The sequence below is a fragment of the Engystomops pustulosus genome, chromosome 8 (assembly GCF_040894005.1).
Source record: "Engystomops pustulosus chromosome 8, aEngPut4.maternal, whole genome shotgun sequence".
NCBI lineage: Eukaryota > Metazoa > Chordata > Amphibia > Anura > Leptodactylidae > Engystomops > Engystomops pustulosus.
Window position 1 is genome coordinate 30,878,391 of NC_092418.1, and position 10,808 is coordinate 30,889,198.

Here is a 10,808-nt window from a genome sequence, read left to right on the forward strand (position 1 = left end):
TACACTGTCTTTATATACATAAGTACAATGGGGCCACTGAGTGTATATAGGTAAATATGTAATGGGGGCCACTAATTGTATATAGCTATATATATATATATATATATATATATATATATATATATATATATACCTGTATATATGTATTTAGGATATATATATATATATATATATATATACAGGGTACCTGATACTGTTGCTGAATTGTGTTGGCACATACCCATATACGGTCTTGCGGAGAGTCCCAAACCGGTCCCTCTGCTCATATGTTCACAAAATTGAAATATAACGCCGTCTGTAACTTTACGCTTACGATCTTCGCTCTTTGCAGGAAGCAGGAAGACTTCATCCAGGAATAGGCTCACATTCAGACCTCCGGATAGATTGATAAGATTGAATAATTAATTTAGGGGGGATTGTAAATATATTAATTGGGGGATCATAACTTGGGACAAAAAGTCAGGAAATCAGATAAGATAAAATAATGTTTAAAAGTAGAGATGAGCGAGCACTAAAATGCTCGGGTACTCGTTATTCGAGGCGAACTTTTCCCGATGCTCGAGTGCTCGTTTCAAATAACGAGCCCCATTGAAGTCAATGGGAGACTTGAGCATTTTTCAAGGGGACCAAGGCTCTGCACAGGGAAGCTTGGCCAAACACCTGGGAACCTCAGAAAAGGATGGAAACACCACGGAAATGGACAGGAAACAGCAGGGGCAGCATGCATGGATGCCTCTGAGGCTGCTTAATCGCACCATTATGCCAAAATTATGGGCAACAGCATGGCCATGACAGAGTGACCGAATGAGGCTAGATAGCATCTAAAACATCAAATAATTGACCCTGACACTATAGGGGACGGCATGCAGAGGCAGCGGCAGCGGCAGCAGCGGCAGGCTAGAGAGTGTCATGGCAACATACCCTAAATGGACTCAGGCTTCAAACCAATGGGTGGCAGAGAGGAACCAAAGGAGGTGAGCAAGAAGCGCTCAAATAATATCGGTACATGATAAAAGTTTGCCAGTATATTTTGTGGATTACACAGCAGGGTGGCGACAAAGTTAACATGGAAGCCATGAAAACAATCCAAAATTCTGCCTGACACAGCTCGTTTGATAAGGGGACCATGTATGGAGGCAGTGAACTAGTAGTAGATTAAAGGTGCTGCAGTTAAAACTATGTTAGTTGGATCTTGGCATGGAGCTGGCGCTCCGCTGCCAGGCGAGCTTTCGCCAATCCAAGCCCCTGTCTCTAGGCTACTCCCCAAACAGCACTTCTAAGAACCTTTTGTATAAGATCAAGTATAGTAGCGTTCTTATAAGTTTGGGATATGGCGGGTGAGGGGAATGTAAACATCTGCGCAAGAAGCGCTGAAATAATATCCGTAAATGAAAAAAGTTTTCCAGTATATTTTGTGGCTTACACAGCACGGTGGCGACAAAGTTAACAAGTTTGATGTGGAATGCCCTGTAATAGCTCTTGGGCGGTGTGCCTTTTATCACCTAGGCTCAGCAGTTTGAGCACCGCCTGCTGTCGCTTAGCGACGGCACTGCTGCTGTGCCTAGAGCTACCGACTGATAGCGCCATGCCCACGGATGGTAATTCAGAGGAGGAGGAGGTGGAGGAGGGGTGGGAGGAGGAGGAGGCATAGTAGGCCTGAAACACCTGGACCGAGGTAGGCCCCGCAATCCTCTGCGTCGGCAGTATATGACCAGCCGCAGGGTCAGACTCGGTCCCAGCCTCCACCAAGTTAACCAGAGGAGCAGGTAGGTGGCCCTCCAGAAAAATTGAATAGATTGAGTGCCTGTATGTGGCAGTCCAAAAAAGTTTTCAAACCAGAGGAGCAGGTAGGTGGCCCTCCAGAAAAATTGAATAGATTGAGTGCCTGTATGTGGCAGTCCAAAAAAGTTTTCAAACCAGAGGAGCAGGTAGGTGGCCCTCCAGTAAAAATGGAATAGATTGAGTGCCTGTATGTGGCAGTCCAAAAAATTTTTCAAACCAGAGGAGCAGGTAGGTGGCCCTCCAGAAAAATGGAATAGATTGAGTGCCTGTATGTGGCAGTCCAAAAAATTTTTCAAACCAGAGGAGCAGGTAGGTGGCCCTCCAGAAAAATGGAATAGATTGAGTGCCTGTATGTGGCAGTCCAAAAAAGTTTTCAAACCAGAGGAGCAGGTAGGTGGCCCTCCAGAAAAATTGAATAGATTGAGTGCCTGTATGTGGCACTCCCAAAAATTGTTTAAAACAGAGGACCGGGTCGGTGGCCCTCCATAAAAATTAAATGCATAAAGTACTATAGCTAGAGCCAGTGGGCCCTGTCAAAAAATAGCCAGTTTCCTCTGCTTTACTGTACAAAGAGGAGGAGAAGGAGGAAAATGAGGAGGAGGTTGAGCTTCCTTCACCTGGTGGAGATTGGAAATTAGGAGAAATCCAGGCTTTATTCATCTTGATAAGCTTCAGCCTGTCAGCGCTGTCAGTCGACAGGCGTGTGCGCTTATCGGTGATGATGCCACCAGCTGCACTGAAAACCCGCTCGGACAAGACGCTAGCGGCAGGGCAGGCAAGAACCTCCAAGGCGTACAGCGCCAGTTCGTGCCACATGTCCAGCTTTGAAACCCAGTAGTTGTAGGGAGCTGTGTGATCATTTAGGATGATGGTATGGTCAGCTACGTACTCCCTCACCATCTTTCTGTAAAGATCAGCCCTACTCTGCCGAGACTGGGGACAGGTGACAGTGTCTTGCTGGGGTGACATAAAGCTGGCAAAAGCCTTGTAAAGCGTACCCTTGCCAGTGCTGGACAAGCTGCCTGCTCGCCTACTCTCCCTCGCTACTTGTCCCGCAGAACTACGCACTCTGCCGCTAGCGCTGTCAGAAGGGAAATACTGTTTCAGCTTGTGCAACAGGGCCTGCTGGTATTCATGCATTCTCACACTCCTTTCCTCTCCAGGGATGAGAGTGGAAAGATTTTGCTTGTACCGTGGGTCCAGGAGAGTGAACACCCAGTAATCGGTGCTGGAATAAATTCTTTGAACGTGAGGGTCACGGGATAGGCAGCCTAGCATGAAATCTGCCATATGCGCCAGAGTACCAACGCGTAAGAATTCACTCCCCTCACTGGCCTGACTGTCCATTTCCTCCTCCTCCAACTCCTCCAACTCCTCTTCTTCTGCCCATACACGCTCAACAGTGAAGGACTCAACAATGGTCCCCTCTTGTGTCTCGCCAACATTCTCCTCCTCTTCCTCCTCATCCTCCTCCACCTCCACCTCCTCCGATATGCGCTGAGAAACAGACCTAAGGGTGCTTTGGCTATCAACAAGGGAATCTTCTTCCCCCGTCTCTTGTGACGAGCGCAAAGCTTCCGACTTCATGCTGATCAGAGATTTTTTCAACAGGCCAAGCAGCGGGATGGTGAGGCTGATGATGGCGGCATCGCCACTGACCATCTGTGTTGACTCCTCAAAGTTACTCAGCACCTGACAGATAACAGACATCCACGTCCACTCCTCATTGTAGACTTGAGGAAGCTGACTGACCTGACTACCAGTTCTGGTGGAAGTTGACATCTGGCAGTCTACAATCGCTCGGCGCTGCTGGTAAACTCTGGATAACATGGTCAGTGTTGAATTCCACCTCGTGGGCACGTCGCACAACAGTCGGTGAGCGGGCAGTTGGAGGCGGCGCTGCGCTGCCCTGAGAGTGGCAGCATCTGTGCTGGACTTCCTGAAATGCGCACAGATGCGGCGCACCTTCGTGAGCAAATCAGACAGATTGGGGTATGTCTTGAGGAAACGCTGAACTATCAGATTTAACACATGGGCCAGGCATGGCACATGTGTCAGTCTGCCGAGTTGCAGAGCCGCCACCAGGTTACGGCCGTTGTCACACACAACCATGCCTGGCTTCAGGTTTAGCGGTGCCAGCCACAGATCAGTCTGCGCCGTGATGCCCTGTAATAGTTCTTGGGCGGTGTGCCTTTTATCGCCTAGGCTCAGCAGTTTGAGCACCGCCTGCTGTCGCTTAGCGACGGCACTGCTGCTGTGCCTAGAGCTACCGACTGATGGCGCCATGCCCACGGATGGTCGTTTGGAGGAGGAGGTGGAGGAGGGGTGGGAGGAGGAGGAGGCATAGTAGGCCTGAAACACCTGGACCGAGGTAGGCCCCGCAATCCTCGGCGTCGGCAGTATATGACCAGCCGCAGGGTCAGACTCGGTCCCAGCCTCCACCAAGTTAACCCAATGTGCCGTCAGCGATATATAGTGGCCCTGCCCGGCAGCACTCGTCCACGTGTCCGTGGTCAGGTGGACCTTGTCAGAAACGGCGTTGGTCAGGGCACGGATTATGTTGTCTGACACGTGCTGGTGCAGGGCTGGAACGGCACATCGGGAAAAGTAGTGGCGGCTGGGGACCGAATACCAAGGGGCGGCCGCCGCCATGAGGCTGCGAAAGGCCTCGGTCTCTACTAGCCTGTAGGGCAGGGCAGCATCTCCAGGCTTAGCAATCTGGAGATGTGCACATTAAGGGCTTGGGCGTGCGGGTGGGTTGCACTATATTTGCGTTTCCGCTCCAGCGTCTGGGGTATGGAGAGCTGAACGCTGGTGGATGCTGTGGAGGATCGTGGAGGCGACGATGGGGTTTTTGTGGCAGGGTCCTGGGCAGGGGGCTGACTATCAGCTGACACAGGGGAAGGAGCAGTGGTGTGCACGGCCGGAGGTGAACGCGCTTGTTGCCACTGAGTGGGGTGTTTAGCATTCATATGCCTGCGCATACTGGTGGTAGTTAAGCTATTAGTGGTGGAACCCCTGCTGATCCTGGTTTGGCAAATGTGGCACACCACAGTCCGTCGGTCATCCGGTGTTTCCTAAAAGAACCTCCAGACTTCTCAAAATCTAGCCCTCGCCGCAGGAGCCCTCGCCACGGGAGCTTCACTAGTTGACACATTTGGCGCTGATGCACCAGCTCTGGCCCTGCCTCTCCGTCTGGCCCCACCACTGCCTCTTCCAACCTGTTCTGGTCGAGGACTCTCCTCCGTCTCAGAAGCACTGTGTTCACCCGGCCTCTCAACCCAGCTTGGGTCTGTCACCTCATCATCCTCCGATCCCTCAGTCTGCTCCTCCCTCGGACTTCCTGCCCTGACAACAACTTCCCCACTGTCTGACAACCGTGTCTCCTCATCGTCGGACACCTCTTTACACACTTCTTCCAGTACGTCAACAAGGTCATCATCACCCACAGACTGCGACTGGTGGAAAACCTGGGCATCGGAAAATTGCTCATCAGCAACCGGACAAGTGGTTTGTGACTGTGGGAAGGGTCCAGAAAACAGTTCCTCAGAGTATGCCGGTTCAAATGGCAAATTTTGCTGGGAGGGGGCAGACTGGGGGGGAGGAGGCTGAGGTGCAGGAGCTGGAGGAGTGCCGATTTCGGTGACATGGGTGGACTGCGTGGAAGACTGACTGGTGGACAAATTGCTCGAAGCATTGTCGGCAATCCACGACATCACCTATTCGCACTGTTCTGGCCTCAACAGTGCTCTACCACGAGTCCCAGTAACTTCAGACATGAACCTAGGGAGTGTAGCTCTGCGGCGTTCCCCTGCTCCCTCATAAGCAGGTGGTGTCTCACCCCGCCCAGGACCACGGCCTCTGACCCCTGCAGTAGTTGGACGCCCACGTCCCCGCCCTCGTCCTCTACCCCTAGCCCTCGGGTTAAACATTTTGAAAATGAGAGTTATAACTTTAATTTTTTTTTTAACTTTTTTTTGTGTTTTTTTTTTTTGTGTGTTTTTTAGTTTTTAAAACCAAACGATGCTATCCTATTGCTATGGCTATTTTCTAGCCAAGTATGAAAGCACACTGCTATGCCAGATGAGATGACACTGAGTTATTAAAAAAATAAACGTAAAATAAAAAAGGAAATGGCAGACTGTGCCTAATTGAAATCCAACCCCGGGCCCTAATAAATTTTCCCACTTCGGTCTTTGCGATGGATATGTGCGTCACTAAGCGCAAAACACAGTGGTCGCAAGTCTCACTCCAAATTGCTCACAATTTGCTAGTAGATGCACTGCAGCAACTACAGCCACCAGCAGATCAACCAGAAATCAAATATATATAACGCTACTGTAGGCGTAAGTAAGCCGTTTGGATTCTCCTATGGCTATTTTCTAGCCAAGTATTAAAGCACACTACTATGCAAGATGAGATGACGCTGAGTTATGAAAAAAATAAACGTAAAATAAAAAAGGAAATGGCAGACTGTGCCTAATTGAAATACAACCCCGGGCCCTAATAAATTTTCCCACTTCGGTCTTTGCGATGGATATGTGTGTCACTAATAATTAATAATAAATTATTTTTATGGTATAGTGAACGGCCAAAAAAACCCAGAAAAAAAATCTTTCCAAAAATTGATGATTTTTATTTCCTCCACCAACAAAGAGTTAATAAAATCTTATCAATTAGCTATAGATGCCCCAAAATTATGCACCAGAAAAGTGCATCTCATGTGGCATAAAATAAGCCCCTATATCTCCACTTTAAAAAAAGAAAAAAAAATTATAGCCTGTACAATGTGACAATGCAAATCTACTCTGGATGGGGCCTCCTTCCATTCTATGCCCGGTCCTGCGCCCATACAGCAGTCACCACCACATATGGGGTATCACCACACTTGGGAAAAATTGTCAAACTTTAATCCATTGCGAATGTTTAATTTTCCACCCAAAATGAATGTTTTGTCCAAAAATATTACAATTTGTAGACCGCACCTCCATTTAGTTTTAACCCCTATAACACCTAAAGGGTAAACAAACTTCTTAAAAGTGCTTTTTCATACATTGAGGACTATAGTTTCCATAATGGGGTAATTTACTAGTCTTTCTATTATTTAGGCCTCTCGCAGTCAATTGAAAGCTCGTCAGGTCCCTAGAAATACAGGTTTTGGCGATTTTCCAAAAAATTAGAAAAATGGCACCCAAATTCTAAGCCTCATAACATTCTAGGAAAATACATGGAATCTTAAAAAACCCATGCTAAAATAAAGTAGACATTTAAGAAATGAGGTATGAATTAATTTGGGAGGACTTTTAACTTTTTGAAATTTTTGAAAATTTTTGCCAAATTTCTGTTTTTTCATAACTAAACACAAAAGATATCATCCAAATTTTTAAACTAATTTGAAGTACAATATGTGACGAGAAAACAATCTCAAAATCCCCTGGATATGTTAAAGCGTTCCAAAGCTATAACCACTTATAGTGACACAGGGCGGATTTGAAAAACGTCCTGTTATATTCCTGATTTATGGATTTAGGCCAGGGGTTACCAACATTTATTGGTACAAGGACTGCACCAGTAAACAGCATCCTAGATACAACGACCACAGTACAGCAATAAACACCACCCCAGACAATGATAATTCATACACAATAATACTGGAGACCCCAGAGCAGACCAATAATACTGGAGACCCCAGAGCAGACCAATAATACTGGAGACCCCAGAGCAGACCAATAATACTGGAGACCCCAGAGCAGACCAATAATACTGGAGACCCCAGAGCAGACCAATAATACTGGAGACCCCAGAGCAGACAAAAAAATAAATAAATCATCTCCTTTCCTGGCTCCTCTTCAACTCACTGCACCACACTGCAGCTCTTTCTATAGCCTCTTTTTTTCTATTCTGCTCTGTGTCCTGAGCTAGTTGTATGAGGCGCCATCAGGACCTAGAACAGTACTGTGCCAGGAGCAGGAGAGGACCCGGGAGCAATACAGTACAGCTGACAAGTACTTACCACTCCCGAGGCTGCTCTGGCACAGGACACAGAGCGGGAGGAGAGGACATGGGTGTAGTGAGGACTTTTTAGCTGCACTCACTGCTACCCGGCCTCCTGCACAAACGAACGCTTCCATCAGTTTTGGAAGTACTCATTGGACTCATTGGTTTTGCAACCCTTTTCCGGGCTTTCAATTGAGAAGAATATGTGCTGCACTATATGTACATGCTCAGTAGTGAAGCTCCTCTGCTATAAATCAGAAGAAATGAGCACTGGAAAAGAATGCCTGCTCTCATGTTAGAACCACTAGTAATTAGAATAATTGATGAGTCAATTAGTGAGTTGGAGTCGGAAGTTTGTAGTGTGCATACATGAAGAGTAACCCTGTGGGCACTAAGTTACTTGTAATCTAGCTGAATGGGGGCTTCTGGAGCTTGGCAACTGTATTAAAGCATTGTTTTGTAAAGGTTTAGTTGATGGGACCTGCACCAACCTGTTTTCATTTACAGCACATGATCTGAATATAATGTAATGATGTAACATTTAAGGTTTATGGTAGAGTATAAAAAAACTGTCTCTCATCTGCCTCATAATATAATTTTTGCAACAGGGTGACCCAGAGAAAACAAGCTCAACCCAAAGAGGAGACTTCTACCTTACTGGAGACCGAGGCACCAAGGATGAAGATGGTTACTTCTGGTTTGTTGGAAGATCAGATGATGTTATTTTATCTTCTGGGTAAATTTATTTTTTTAAGCACAGTGGAGCTCTTCTGCATTATAGTTTACAGCTGCCAATCAGAGCTTGGTAATAATGGAGCAAAACTTAGGTTGACTTCTTAAACTACTCCTGCTGCTAGTTGGCGTAGTTCTGCTCAAAAACCATGCAAACATTGAACTGAAATGCTCGTATGGTCTTCCGTGCGCATAAAGAACAAGCCGCTTGTATCGTGCGACTGCGTCCTTAGTTACCACCCCCTCCGCTTGTATCACTAAGATCGCGGTCGCGTTATTCCAGCGGCTTGTCCTTTATGTGTATGGAAGCGATAAGGGGACCACGATCTTAGTGATACAAGTGGAAGGGGTGGTAACTAAGGTCGCATGATACCAGTGGCTTGTTCTTTATGCGCACGGAAGTGCTTTACAAGCCGCCGGTATTGCGCGACAGCGTCCTTAGTTACCACCCCCTCCGCTTGCATCACTAAGATCACGGCCGCGTTATACCAGCGGCTTGTTCTTTATGCACACAGAAGCGCTTTACAAGCCACTGTTATAACGGGACCGCGATCTTAGATCCGACTTACATACAAAATCGACTTAAGTAGAAACCGACAGTCCCTATCTTGTACGTAACCCGGGGACTGCCTGTATAACCCTGAAATACCTTGCATCAGCTCAGGGTGAGCTGGTGCCGGAGCATATCTTCATAATTTTCAGAAACCACTGTATTGCTTGAAAAACTTGTTTATTCATTAGATTTCAACCCCCCTTCGGCGTGCTATCATACGTTCTCAGTGCACCATGTGCGCCACCGTGCGTGCGCCGGAATAAGAAGTGCCGTAGAGCCGGTGACGTCACCGAACTCTCAGGCACACTCGCACCTGCGCAACTTCAAATTTTTATCCTGGCCGGCTTCGCACATGAAGTTGTACAGGCACGATTGTGCCTGAGAGTTCTGTGACATCACCGGCTCTACGGCACTTCTTATTCCGGCGCACGCACGGTGGCGCACATGGTGCGCTGAGAACGTATGATAGCACGCCGAAGGGGGGTTGAAATCTAATGAATAAACAAGTTTTTCAACGTGTGCGAAGCCGGCCAGGATAAAAATTTGAAGTTGCGCAGGTGCGAGTGTGCCTGACAGCTCGGTGATGTCCCCGGCTCTCCGGCACTTCGTATTCGGGTGCAACGCGCGGTGGAGCACATGGTGCGCTGAGAACGTATGATAGTACGCCGAAGGGGGGTTGAAATCTAATGAATGAACGAGTTTTTCAAGCAATACAGCGGTCTTTGAAAATAATAAAGATATGCTCTGGCACCAACTCACCCTGAGCTGGTGCAAGGTATTTTAGGGTTAGAACTACCATTTTAAAGTGGTAGGTTTCCTTTAAAGGGAAACTTACCCCATTAAACTACTAGTCCTCTCATCTAGGGTATGACATATTCTTTCTAGAATTTTTTGTGAAGTCTCATCAGATTAAAAATATCCTCCAAAGTCATGTGAAAATGAGCAGAGAAGAGAAATATTTTGCCTGATATGAGTAAAGGTTAGAGGCTGCAGGAGGAGTGTCTCTTCTGACGGGCCTATCTTCTCTTTTATAGTACATAAAACCTGCTACTTTTGTCATATTAAAGATAAGATCCTGTTGTAATAAGATGTCTGTGTAAATATATCATTCTGATAGTAGCCCGGTGTGTATAAAATGCTTAAAATTTTCTGTTTCATGCATAACATCATGTCTGATGAAGAGAACTAGTATTGAAAGCTCAAGAATAAAATCTGATTTCTTAAGTTTACTCATCTTCAATACGCATGAATACAGAGATAAGGCAATAAACTAAAATTAAGACCCCAGACCAAATAGTGCAGGTCATGATCCAAGAAAATAAATAACACTACAGACCCTCCAACCAGAAAATACATAACTCAGACCTCAGATCAGACAAAAAAATAATAATCCAGACCCCAGACCAGACAACATAATAATAGAACAGAGCCCAGATGAGATAAAAACATAGATCCCAGACAATGAATATTTTACATTTTGGACCAGATAATAATTAATATTTATCTATGTAGATATCGTATTGGACCATTTGAAATAGAGAGTGCTTTGATAGAGCACCCCGCTGTTGCAGAATCTGCCGTGGTCAGCAGTCCTGACCCAATCCGAGGAGAGGTAAGTGTCATCTCATACCGGTGTATATTGTTGCCATATTGTGATTCCCTCAAGTAGAGACACGAGCTATAAGATGCATATAAAATCTATACATACATATTCCGACCTGTAACCTTTACAGTGAGAGAGATA

General features: G+C 46.5%; 1 protein-coding gene and 1 long non-coding RNA gene across 3 annotated transcripts in view; one reads left to right on the top strand and one right to left on the bottom strand.

Moving 5' to 3' along the window:
* LOC140075052 (acyl-coenzyme A synthetase ACSM3, mitochondrial-like) overlaps window positions 1-10,784 on the top strand; it is a 71,683-nt gene extending 60,899 nt beyond the window's left edge. Inside the window, exons 10-11 of the mRNA XM_072120524.1 lie at window positions 8,388-8,515; window positions 10,577-10,784. Coding sequence (XP_071976625.1) covers window positions 8,388-8,515; window positions 10,577-10,733 — 285 coding nt within the window. The 3' untranslated portion in view covers window positions 10,734-10,784. The remainder of the gene's footprint in view (window positions 1-8,387; window positions 8,516-10,576) is intronic.
* Window positions 1-10,808, bottom strand: part of LOC140075053 (uncharacterized) — a 74,397-nt gene that overhangs the window by 11,439 nt on the left and 52,150 nt on the right. The gene's annotated exons all lie outside the window — the stretch shown is intronic.